Source organism: Orbicella franksi, chromosome 5 (assembly GCF_964199315.1).
Source record: "Orbicella franksi chromosome 5, jaOrbFran1.1, whole genome shotgun sequence".
Taxonomy (NCBI): Eukaryota; Metazoa; Cnidaria; class Anthozoa; order Scleractinia; family Merulinidae; genus Orbicella; species Orbicella franksi.
In genome coordinates this window covers 3,660,254-3,673,601 of record NC_138149.1, presented here as the reverse complement: position 1 = coordinate 3,673,601, position 13,348 = coordinate 3,660,254, and the positions used below count along the sequence as shown (strand labels likewise).

The 13,348-nt window shown below is 38.9% G+C and overlaps 2 protein-coding genes across 2 annotated transcripts in view; both read right to left on the bottom strand.

Moving 5' to 3' along the window:
- The window catches only part of LOC145486221 (histamine H2 receptor-like), a 126,128-nt gene that overhangs the window by 69,760 nt on the left and 43,020 nt on the right, over positions 1 to 13,348 (bottom strand). The window lies entirely within an intron of this gene.
- On the bottom strand, positions 152 to 5,086 carry LOC145486232 (uncharacterized). The gene is made up of 2 exons (XM_081464852.1): positions 4,231 to 5,086; positions 152 to 2,158 (listed from the first exon to the last, which is right to left on the bottom strand). The coding sequence occupies exons 1-2, from the start codon at positions 4,589 to 4,591 to the stop codon at positions 1,887 to 1,889; spliced, it is 633 nt and encodes a 210-aa protein (XP_081320978.1). The 5' UTR covers positions 4,592 to 5,086; the 3' UTR covers positions 152 to 1,886.

The window sequence follows — 13,348 nt, the reverse complement described above, 5'->3', positions numbered from 1 at the left end:
TTGTCAGTTTTACAACTATTTGGCAACTTCTCATCTGTCAGTTAAAATTCCACATCAGTTAATTATGAATATCTCAGACCACAGCTGTAAGTTGATAAACGAGCAACTTCTTGGTTGGCCAATTCTGAGCAGTCAGTAAACTCTATCCAGATCTTCCTTTTGGACCTTTTGAGCTGTCGACAAGGACAATCGGCTCATGGCTAGCCTATCTTGCCACAATGGTTTTGAAAGACGATTAGAAGACACAGTCTATAGAAATTCGGGCTGATCATGATTAGAAGTTAGGTTTTGAAATAATTTATCAGAATAAAAATTAAAGCACATGAAACATAACACAAAACCGTGATATTACTCCTTGAACTGCCGCGGAATCCCGGGCACAAATTTGATGATCGGCTATTGAACCCGTGAATGCAATAGTCGTAATAACATATTTTAACTTCAGCTCACCCCTGCTAAACGGGCACCCTCGGGAAAATGGAAAGTGGCCGTTTAAAGGGGGCTGGCCGCTTAATAGAGGTAAAAACGATAGAAAAGCCCTCATCTGGACTTTGATTACTGGCAGCCTAATAGGGGTGGCCGTTTGAATCGTTGGCCGCTTAATAGGGGTGCGACTGTACATCTGTATGTCGCGGGCATGGAGGGTTATTATGGGAAATCAGTCGTGGTTCTGTTAGGGGTTGGGGGGTCCTCATAACGCGATGAAATGCGAGACGTGTTCTGATTGGCTGAAACTGTAATATAAACACGGGCATAAAAGCAAAATAAACAGCAAAACAAGCAATTTTGAAAGACTTGAATTCCTTTGATCATTATTTTATCTGCGTTAACCAACATCCCAGTTATTCATATCACTGGAAAGGATTCTATTGCAAGTCTAAATATTTACTACTCTCGCATCATGTTAGAAAGTTTTTAAAAGTTTTATTTCTTCTATCTCGTTTCAATCACTGTACAAAACGGTATTTGAATTATATCAAATTATACGCTAAATGGTATCAATCAACGCTGGTTGTATTTTTTCCAGGTAAATATTTTTTCAAAGTATTCTTGTAAATAATCTTAGGTAAATAATAAATAGCGTCAACATAGAGTTTCCACGTGATATCTTAAAATTATTTGCTTGTATTATGTGCATGGCCATTCTATTACAATTACACATCTCAAGTAAAACTTTGGAATGACTTTTTCCAAAAGATATAAACGCACAACAACGAAAGATAAAATTTTACAGAAGAATGTTGAATTATGCGTTCGTCACTTAAGCGGTGTATAACCGCAGACCGAGTTTAACTTTGCACTCTGGATGCTTTCCAATACCACTGATTTTACAAAGAAAAGAATCGCAGAGGAAATACCATTTAACACATCCATATGGTTAGGCGCTGGAAACAAACCTAATTCAATTAAATGGTCTATAATGTCCCAAGTCTAGTCTTGCCAACCAGATGAGCGACCTGACTGAGTGTGTATACTTTTGGTGATGCAAACTAACCTTAGAAAACCTGAACTTCGTATTTACAAACAAAACAATATTAATAAAACACTAAAATCATAAAGATCCTTCGTATTATTCGTTCTAATTCTAGTGACCAACAGTTAATCTCTCTTTCTAAAATTAACGAATTGTAAGCAGACAGGTTAGGAGAAAAAGAAAACATCATTAACCATGTGACCATCGTTGTTTTGCATTGCAATCAAGCCATATACGGCTGGAAGCGAGGCCATGAAAACCACAAATGTTACTATCAATTTGACAACTATTTCCTTACATACTGGTCAGAAGTTTAAAGCATAGCCTTTTACGCCAAGGGGTTGAGACATTTTAAAAGAATGAACGATAAGTAAGAGATAATAATTATTCGTTTCATCAAGATCACCATAGTTCAATAAATTGCTAATTCCATTTGGTCCAAACTCGTTGACTTCTTTGGGGGCATTCCACCTCGCACTCTTTTCCACTTCATCCTTCGATTCTGGAACCAAACCTTGACTTGTCTCTCGGTGAGATCCAAACTCACAGCCACTTCGTATCTTCTTAGTCTCGTCAAGTAGTTGTTTCGGCCAAACTCTCTCTCTAGCTCGTGAAGCTGATACTTTGTGAATACTGTTCTTTCTTTTCTTGATTTACTCAGTTTAGCTCCATCTGTTTTTTCATCTAAAAGACACAAATTTGACTTTTATTAAACACTGGTGCTCGATCGATGAAATGAAACTTATTCGCGCATTTCTTTCGTACGTGCGTTTAGTCTCTCTGTTGTGCAAAAAATATTTGCGTTTATTTAATTTTGAGCTTGGCTACACATAGTTGAAGCCCATGTTGTATGCGGCAGATCTCGAAAAGTATATGTTAAACCAGGATCTAATTTGTTCAAGAATAAAACAGCTGACACCTCGATCAGTTGGACCTTTACATTTTGTAATGCACTACGGAATCAAAGAAGTGAAAGAAAATGAATCCCAAAATCTTTTACGCTAAAGAGCTTTTCTACAAATCCTAAGTTGTGATACACTTTTTGAGACTTAGTAGTGAAAGTAAAACGAAGACAAAATTTGTAAATCATTTGAAAGCAAACACGGTGAACAGGCTATATTATCAAAAATTCCTTTCCATTCGCTAGGTGCAACATCCTGCCTACATGGGTTTCATACACTTTTAGTGGTTATATTCTCTGGCTGTCAGTCATGCAATGTTCAAGTCTGTTATCTTTTTCGGACGATAAACTCAATGAGCATAAAATCGTGATGACGATTGACTCAAGAAAAAGTAACTCTTAAGTGTCGACATAAGAAGAGTGTTACATGACGAAGACGCAGAATTCGAAATGTCCTCTAGTTGGAGTGAACTCGCCAGTATATTGAAATGTTGGTTTTTGGATGGAATCAACCTGAGATGGAAAATTCCCTTTTGGCTTAGCTTTGATCGAAAAGCACACGTTTTGAGGAAAAATGATGTGTCTTTAAATACTGTAGCCGACAGATTCGCCTCGGCTCTCTTGTTCCGATTTTTGTGTTAATTGGCTCTTGTCAAATATTTGTCTTATCTACTTGTGTGTTTTGGGCCACTGAAATGGGGAAGTCTTTTCATCATGCTTTATTTCCCTTAGAAACTTGGAAAACACAAAAGATTGCCTGAAAGCAAGGCCTGTTCTGAGCTCTCTGTTATGTTTATTATTAGCCCCGACATCGATCAGAAGTCGGGAAGCCGGCGCGCCTGCACGCATTCAGGTTTTGCAAACGATGTCTAGAGGATGGTATGGTGATGAAATTTTTAACGCAGGAACGCTTTGCTTTGTATCTAGACAATAGCTGAAGGATGAATAGTATCGAAGAAGATATATGGCTAAACAAACTGAACATTTAACACTACCGAACAATGAAAGGTGTCCAGTAGAGTATGACAATGCGAGTATTTTGTTTGGGCCCAAGCTGAAGGAGATTTCCTCTTTAGATATTTGTGTGGGTATTTGCTGTAATTTCGTGTTCTACACTGCACTAAGCCCAGCTGACAGAGCAGAAACAGAAATTGATGAAATTCCACTTTCTCATACCTTAATTAAGGTACGGACGCGTGCCATTGAATTGTAGCTTTAGGGTTTTTTGTGCAAAGACCACAAAAGAACGAAACATTTTCTTTTTTAAAGCGCAGTTCCGACTGTACATCCTACACCCTGCTGTTTGAGTCGCGGGATTGAAATGGCTGTACAACAGGACGCAGTAAACATTAAGAGCCGAGTTTAGCAAAGAAACCATAAGAAACGGCATAACAAATTGTAATCATTATCTGGATTGTATCCTGTGAAAACGCCAGGTGATAACATTGTAAACACTGAGTTAAGTTTCTCACGTTCTCCGCAGGCGGATCAGGCGGGTTTTATTCCAGCTCAATCAAGTTGATTCTATCAGTTTGATGCGCGTTGGAAGATCGATCCATAAACCCGAACTTCCTTTGCAACCAAATTTATTTCAGTTGGACTCACAAACATTTTTCGTCCAATAGTTTTTGCGCACTGAACCTAACTGACGGGCCACCGTCATCCATATCAAGACTGTTTTTTTTCCTCGTTTACGGCATTAAAAACGCATTTTCCAGATATCGATGTACAATTAACAGTTCACAAGGTCGAGCTAAAATAACATTTAAAAGAAACAGGAAATTCTACCTTTTGCGTTGAGAAGTTTTCTGAAGAAAATACTCTCGCCAATCCAAAATCTCGAACTCAAACCTACCTTCGTCGCTATCCTCCAGTAACTTGTCGATGCATTGCTTTTTTTGAAACTCATTAGCGCAGTTTACTGTGTTCATGTTTGGCGGAGGAGTGGGAGGAAAATGCTGAAGCGTTTTTGTGCAGAAGTCGGGCCGTGAGGGTGTGTTGTCGGCCATTCTGATGCCGTCTACTCTCGCGACGTTTGAAACGCGCTCGCATGGCTGATAACTCGGAACACCAGTTGTGTGGATGGGTCCGGCGTGGAATCCATAAGTTGGAAAGCGATACGAGCAAGAGGAGTTCATTTCTGGGCTGTTGTACGCGTAAGGGTTGGGATAGGACGGTGCCTGATAGCCGAAATTTGTCGAGTAGAAATCATACATATTTGTATTCGCACTCGACGATCCGATGTTCTTTTTGCTTTGTCGGCGGCAGTTCTTTAAATAAGCCACCCTTTGTAAAAATCTGTCAACACGGAGATAGATACACTCTACGGTTTGAGGTCGCTGTCTTTGAAGTCTGCAACCAATACCCCTAAATGTCCATCAAAACGCGGCTTTTTTACAGTCGGAAGATCCCTACGCGTCATATCTTCGGCACTAACGTTTAGCAGATAGGGGGAGTGAGGCGCGCTGAAATAGTGGAAATTGCTTGGACCGCCGCTATTTTCCTTTAAGATTGTTTAGATCATCTCTTGTACTCGAGGACGCCCTTGAGAAATCTCACTCTGTGTGCTTTTGCTAATTGCTTTCGAATCGAGCTCAATTGTTTTATTTGTCGCTGTTCTGCAAATATTGAAGGTTGTTTATGCAAAAGGCAATCCATTAGTCGCGTTTATTTACTCTACCTGTTTTCTGGCGCAGTTTATAAATTCCCACGCCGACCCCATCACGGCTATTAAAACGGTAATTGTCGTTTTTTTTCGTAAGATACCTTCAAACCTGACGAAATTCAACATATTCAGACAAATCATGGTTTTATTCCGCCTTGCAACACTTTGACCTGTGATAAACACAGCGCAGCGCCACAGTTCTCTACAGTTGCGTTCAGTCAAAAACTACAAAGAAACCGCCGATGGGACGCAACACTTCCTCCTCATCTGGAAATATTTATCCGCGGAGCAAGGAAAAGACAAAACAGTGACACGTCACGTACAACTTCTCAAGTGACATCAACAGTGAATCTCGTGGACGTGTATAAATACCGGCCAAAGGTTTCAAAATAAATGACAGGGCCAATGCGAGCTAATGCGCTATAGCAACAAATTCAGTTTATTTCAAGAGGGCATTTTAATACCGGATGTTGTCTGAAATAGGACCCTTGAAAACACTTGATAGTACTGTTAATTGCATTATAAAAACCTTGAGGACAGTCGTGAATTATGCCGACATTTTGCGCATCCACACCCTGGTTAAATTGAAATTCACTTTTGCGTAGATTGAGAGTTCTTTAGGTAGATATGCTCTGCGGAGATATCTCACTTCCAAGTTAAATGTTGCAATTTCCTGAATTTCATGTAAGACGGACTCGAACGATCGATCGAGAAGACTTAGAACTCACACAGTGTGAACGGTTTCCGGTGCTGTCACGCGCTCTTTTCACAGATTTTTGTCGCGAAAATTTCCTGTTTATCGCCGGCTTCTTTTATTTCTAATCACGAGAGAGATATAAATCTGGCATTGATAAAGGGTGATAGACATAAACGCAAAGCGTCGCGATCCTGGAAAATGTCGCTGACCGCGAAATTGCGCGACCTCTTGTGTTGATTAATTTTCATTTATTACGTTCTCGTTGTTTTGAGTGCCATATTGACATACACTAACCCGACACCTCAAATTGACTCTATAGCGTCTCTAAAAACATAGCTAACGTTTGGTTTCTAGCATTGTTTGTAAACAAATGTACGGCGATTCTAGGGTGTGTTTCACCGCTTTACAGCTGGTTTCTTTACCCGCTTAAAATTCTCCGCATTCCGAGCTAGAGGTATAAGATGATGATAACGTGTAACACGCCCTTCCATTATTCATCTAATCCTCGCTAATGGCGCGAAAACCCTACATAAAGTACAATGCATTCGCAAGTTATCGATCATGAAGAACACGACGACGACTCCCCAAAATACTAGGATGAGTAAGCGTCGAAAAAGTGTGGAAATAAAACAGTGTCCACCATATTGCTACTGAAATGTGTCTTCTCTATAAGTGGTCCAAAACATACGGAGAGATCTGGCGTTAAAATTCCCATGATAACTGCTTCACAGGTGTGTCGCTAATTTGTTTTCAGAGTACTGTGAATTCGAACTGTCCGCCATTTGAGCAGCGGTAAGAAAAAAACAATGATAATGGTAAACTAAAATAAAAACAGTTTTTCTTTCAAGAGATAGGACTGTTTCAGATCGCCTGTTATCTCGGGTTTTCATTAGCTCGAGTGCTAAGAATTCGTTCAGTTCCAAACTTCCGCCGTTGAAATTCGAAAAATTATCCTTAGTGGTTAACGTTCTCCAAAAATCTTGGGAAAAGGTCACGTCGACTTTGATAGGGACTTAACGCAAAACACGACGACAACGTCAACAAGAACGTCGCCAACCAAAAGGCTAAAAGAGCAAAACAAGTACCTTTGTACATTTCGTAGCCGCCCAATCAACGAAATATACAAAGGTGTATGATGCAGATGAAGATCCATTGTTCTGATCATTTAGCCTTTTGTTTGACGACATTCTCATTGCCGTTGCTGCGGGGTTTTTTTGTAGGGAGGGAATGACAACGGCGACCCAGAGGACAACGCCCGTAGTGAAAAATGAAGTTATGTTTTACCTTCGAATTTCTCAATTGTCTAGATCTATTTAGTGCGCCTATTGGTCTCAGAACTTGCTTAAGCTAAATATGTAATGTCAGCGTTCAATTCCAAATGAAAATACGAAAATTAGCTGCCGTCGTACGCGTTCTCCAAAAAACGCAGAACTTAGTCATTTAACTTTGTTGTTTTGCAGAGAACGGCTACGAAATGTACGTACACAAAGACTTATAACGCACATACACAGCCATTGCACTACTCATTAAAGTTTGCGTTTGGTGGCGTTCTCATCGCTGTTGTCGCCGCGGTTTGCTTAAGGTACTAATGTAAACTGCACCGTTCGTATTGGTTAAACATCCGATAACAAAATGTTGTTAAATCCGGCTTTTACTGAGGTCCCACTTAGTTTCCGAAGATCAGACTCTTACAGGATGAATTGGTTTTGGCGGCAAACTAAAAACAGACCCCGAAAATCCTGCTGAACACCTGTAACGGCTGCGGTGTTCACTAAACAGCTGCTAACACAATTCAGCACGTGTTGTGGTGGGAAACGCCCTTTTACCACGGATCTGTAAGAGGCCATGCATCAAATAACAGCGGCAAAAGCAACAACAGCTGAAACAACAACAACAACACCGAACAATGATTACGATATTACCTTGTATATCTTGGTAATCAATAGTTTTGATGATGATGATGATGATGATAATAATAATAATAATAATAATAATAATAGTAATAATAATAATAATGCCGGATAACAATTATCCTGTAACTATCAAGAGTGTATCAAACAGGAGCACATTGCCCTTGCAATAAGAAAGAGAAAAACGCTACTTTTTCGGATCTAGATAGAACAGTTTTCGTTTGAGTGTCGAATGCAATTGCATTTGCTAAGGTTTTGAAGCTTTGTGAGTAGTCCAAAAAAAATTCTCGTACCCCCTGGCTCGACCAGTCAGAAGTTGCCCGCGTACACTATGTCAGCTACACTAATTTGTTACGAGTTGTGATCGATTCGCTGGAGTTATCTGCGTCCTTTGTGATTGGCGAAAGTGATGCTTTAGTTTTGGTTTCGCGACACGCAATTTAAACCCGCTCTAAATGGGATTAACAAAGAAATAATGGCAACAGTGCTTCTGTCGAGTTGAACTGACACGAGGAGAAACTTGGGAAACGGAGAAATGCTGCGGGAACACCGCTCAACAGCTTGCCGCAGGCGAGTTTTGCCACAGCTATTTTGAGTCGTCTCAAACTTTCGAAAATTTTCGAAAAGTTAAGGTGGCTCTGAAGCCCCTTCACAGAATATTTTTAAACTTTGCAAAACGTTGCCTCTTATCATGATGACTACAATTTGATAATAAAAAAAAATGAGGGCCACCGAGATCGTTCTTGAGTTATAAGCGCTTAAAGCTAAAATTAAGGGTGTTTTTAGCAGGTCATACTGTTACCATGGTAACCTATTATGGTAAAAGGATGACCGCAACTTGTCTACCAATGATTGGGAATTTGTATGATACCATTAATGTAGCATCACTTATTAAACAGTGTTAATATACTGCCTTCAAAGTGTAGCTGTTAGAAGCTGTTGGAAACAGTTACCAGCCTCCTTAAATGTACGCATTTATTGCATTAATAAGCCTTGTAATTCTCGCCACCTACTCGATATGATGTTAATTTTTGTTGGTAAATATGCTATAAATATACGCTAGCAAATTTGCAGATTCCCGTGAGGTGAACTCTACGTTTTGGAACTCGTTTTCCAACTTTTAATTATCATTTTAAAAATCCAACCACGACCAAACGTTCTGAGTGCAGCTTCCATTTCCACCGTACTATATTCAAGATTGAGGATGAAGCCGATAAAGCATTGCTCAGGCAGGATTGTGAAGAGGCCCTTTACACTGTTACGAGATCATGAAGAATTTTGTAAATAAAAACTCCTTGTAGTCAGAGTAAGGCGAACTTCCCCACGCACACCTCCATATCTTCTTCAAGCATTCCAGTAATCACCACAAAAGTTTACTGACGTCAGTTTGGCAAATTTATCAATTTTATCGCGTCCGTTTGATTTTTGGCATCTTTCTTGTATTACCACTTTTATGGTGTATTATCCGGCTTAAAAATTTTAACAACCTAAGCTGTTCATATATGTGTCTTTTTCATTGTTTTTTCCTCTTTTGGATTTTCTGAAATTAAATGCCATGCTTAGCACGCCTACGGACATTCCAGCACTGTATCTTTTTTTAGTTTTGATCAAGAGACTCTTGTTTTGAAACAAAACAAAACACTTTTATTTTTAGTCCTTTACTTTACTCACTTACTTTCTCTGTCAGGAAACCACGAATAAAGGTGTAAACCGTAGAAACCGATAGTCACAAGCACACGTCTCCTCGCTTTGGCAAACTGAAGTTTAGCTGTTTAGTCTTCTGAATCCAGGGTCAGGCAATTTCTGCATTGAAAGGCTTGCTTTTAGAAAAAGACACAAAAATGATGATTACCTTTTTCTTTAAGCTATTAAATACATGAGACATAAAACAACATTGCACTTAATTTGACGGGTGTAAAGATTAAATGTTTTTAATGCTCTATCAATCAACAGATCATGTAACTACCAAATTTTCCTGTTTTTGTACTAATCCACGAGAAACTTCAGCTCGATCAAAAATCACGTTCACAGTTCTGAATTTTCTTTTAACAGCTTAAGTAGCGAAACTAAAAACAAATTTGGCAAACAACAATAATATTAATAAAGGCCACAAACGGATTTAGAAACTTCCTTCAGATGACGGTTTGAAAATAAATTTTTCAAGAAGATAATTTTAGCAGGGCGAGTGTGTACTGGACAACTCGTACGTGATCGATGGCTTTTAGCGACGGAAACCAGCCCACAGCCCTTTTAGTAGCGGTATTTTTATAGAGGGGGATTATGGTGGAGATGGCAGCCGAAATATTTGAAAATTTAAGGAAGTAATATGCGATGATTTTTTATGACACTTTTTGCCACAAAAAGTAAGAGATTTAATTACAAAATACCTGAAAATTCTGTCTTTAGCAACAACTCATTTTCAGTACGTCAGCTGTTCTCTTCTCTGGAAGAAACACTGAATCAAAAATATCTTTCTTTTTTTGAAAATTTGATCTAATTTTTAAGAACAAACATCTTTTCGGAAAAGGGCATTCGTGTCGTGTGGGTGCCAGGTCTCCATTTTAGTCTTAAAATTAATAAATCAACAAACAAACATAATAAATAAATTGTTTAATTGCATCAAGACAAATGAAATCCATGTAATTAGCACTGCTCCTAAATGCACGCTCTAGATTGAAAATACCGGTAGTTATTGTAATATTAAACAATTAGATTATGAACTCGAGAGCGAATAATCTAATTGTTTTAATATAAATCTACTAGTCGTTCAAACTTTCATCTAAATCCTCTTCACTGACACTTCGAAAACACAAAGAAGCGGCCTCCAGCGCACGCTGCTACGCTACTCACTATCTATCACAGAATAGAACGTGAGTAGCGTAGCCAAACAGCGAACGGCATTTGTGAACGCTACTAGATTTATACTAAAACTTGTTATAATTATTAAGAATCCCAAATAGCTGAAGGCTGACCAGAATTCAATTTATTTTAATTATTTAATTCTTTGTTTTTTATCTCCTTTTTTATGTTTTTTTGCGAAAAATGCTTTCCTTAAGTGATTGGCACAATTTTCGATATTTAACGGCAATAAACATAGTATTTCATCATTTCATTATATTTGACGTCATTATGTGACCATCGCTTATCTTCAGTTCCCGTTTAGTGTGGCTGCACTTTGTTAACTGTTAGATTAGCCAGGTTTTTTTCACAAAAACCTATGCTGACAGGGCATTTAGTGTATGTGCCCCAATCTGCCACTTGCCTTGTGCAGGTCAAACTCTATCCAGAGCTTCAAAAGGGGCCTTAAAACATACCTTTTTAAGCTGTTTGGGCCGGACAGCTACTCATTGCTAACTTTTTTAATTTTTTCGAACTGTACTTAATTTTTTAACTTGTTCCTTTTGTATAGAGGTATTATTACTGATTGTATAGTTTTGTCCATTTCTTTGTAAAGCGCCATGGCGCTGTATAAATAGAGTTATTATTATCATCATCATCATCATCATCATCATCATCATTATTATTATTATTATTATTATTATTGTTAACAGGGAGAGATGTTTCGACGTTAACAAATGAGGCAATGTCTAAGCTTAGCACAACTTTGTACCGGTTGATCCGAAGCGTTTCACTACCGAGGCTGCAAAGAGCGTGACGTTCGCGGTTCGTTGGCGGTAACATGGGATACTGAAAAGAGGGAATTGCAACAAAGAGGGCGATTTTATCGAAATAAACACACTTACGTACTTATTAGTTGCACAGACTTTTGCGTGGAATGATTTGCGGTAGGAAAGAGGTTTTTAATTGATGATGTTGTTTGATAAACAAAGGAAATAAAACACATATGAATATTTTGATAACGGAAGTCTTTTTACGTCAGGCGAAGAGACAAAAAGAAACCGACTAGAGAGGGGGCGTGGCTATAAAAATGGACCATTCACTAACAAATTATTATCAAACCTTTCCTAATAAAAGTGTTTTTAGGAGCCTTTCTCATATGCTCTGTTCTTGTGAAGCAGAGTCTTCACAAGCATTATTTACAGACAGTCGCTGGAAGACAGTTAATTTTCGATTAAGACGGAGCTTAATCAGGCGGGGTGCTATAATTAAAGTGTTATTGGGTTGCGTGATAGGTGTCCATGGCAATAATGTTACAATGTCACTAAACTAACCTGTGCGGTCACGAGTCATGCGGCCTAAGCTACAAACTTTCTGCAAAAATTGTTTCCAGGATAGGAGCTTATTAGCTCTCACACTCCTTAACAGACCCAGCCAGTTCTCAATGCATGCTTTCTTCAATCCATAGTTTCTCATGGTAATCAAATCAAAGAAAGAGTAGAGGATATTGACTGATTTGCTACCGACTCCTCAGATAGAACATTAAAAGGAATTGATAAATTAATAAACATGTTCAATAGGGGTCTTACATGGGACTGATACCCGAGATTCAGTTGAATTCAAAAAAAGGTTTGAGTTACTACAACTCGATCAACAAATCATTTTCTTCTTCATCAACGTAATCTTATTCACGTCGAGAGGAAGAGTAGTTAGGCCAAAGTAAATTGGTTAAGAAGCCTGGTAAACATCAAAGTAGCAAACGAACAGGCTAAGGTTTATGTTGGAAGGTCCTTGACCCTGCACATCTTTTGTTTTATGCTCATTGACTATGCAATTGCATAATCGCAATGCTTCCATTGGTTAGCTGTACGAGTACACATAACCTTTTTTATATTTTGCCAGGTTTTGTGTAGGGTTAACCCCCAAAATAGCCAACAAAAACATACAACAACGAACTTTGCCAGCCGGTTTCATAACCATTTCCCTCTATTAACAATGGCTAGGCTGATTTGTCAGCCTGGTTGCCGGAACCCGGTCTAGCAGAAACGGTGTCTTGGAATGTGCCTCCCTCTGGCTGTGTGACTAGCTATTTACTTTTCAAACGAAGTTTTCCGGAATTGTATGAAATGAAAAAAGACCTATTTATCTTGAGACGAAAACTGAGACTGGCTACTAAACGACGGTCAATGGGGAATCGCTATCAAGAGATGACTTTAAAAGGACCAAGTCCTACCATACATAACACGAATAGCTACAAACTGATTAAACCACCAGAACCACGAGTGGATCTTAACGTGAGAACACAGAGAAGAAGCACTATGATATCGTTCCGTAAATTGTCTCTTGGTTGCGATTATGGACAATCAATAATACAACTAAATAGCACTCGACTAGAATTGGATCCTTTCCCTAACTTATCCGAGTTCCTATTGGATACACGGTTCTTCCAATAGAAACGTGCGAGCGCTTGACTATGGATTAACCTCAGCTTGGCCTAGTTTAATTACGAATAAACTGCTTTTGCCACTAACTCTTTGAAATCTAATTTATTTAGATACTGATAACAGGGAAGAAAGGGAAAACGATCAGAAAATATGCGCAGTTTGGTGAACGAAATAGTTGCTCTGCACTGAAATATAAATACCGCACTAAAATCTTTGGTTATGAAATGCCCCTGCCTAAATACAACCGGGTGGTGTATTAAGATGTAAGTCCGGTGGTTTTGCTCGATTCCCGGTTAGAAACTAATGCCGGAAATTTCTGTATTAAACTGTTGAACGTTTCTTCCCTTCAGCATCCAACGAGGTAAACTGCCGAGCCTCCCGTGTTTTTTGCCTGTTCTTTCATGTCGCCGACAACTCGC

Excerpts from the sequence above, each read along its gene's own strand:
- LOC145486232 (XM_081464852.1), bottom strand. The coding sequence starts at position 4,591 with ATGTATGATTTCTACTCGACAAATTTCGGCTATCAGGCACCGTCCTAT. Across the intron at positions 2,159-4,230 it reads ACTGGAGGATAGCGACGAAG|ATGAAAAAACAGATGGAGCT; the intron begins GTAGGTTTGAGT and ends TGTGTCTTTTAG.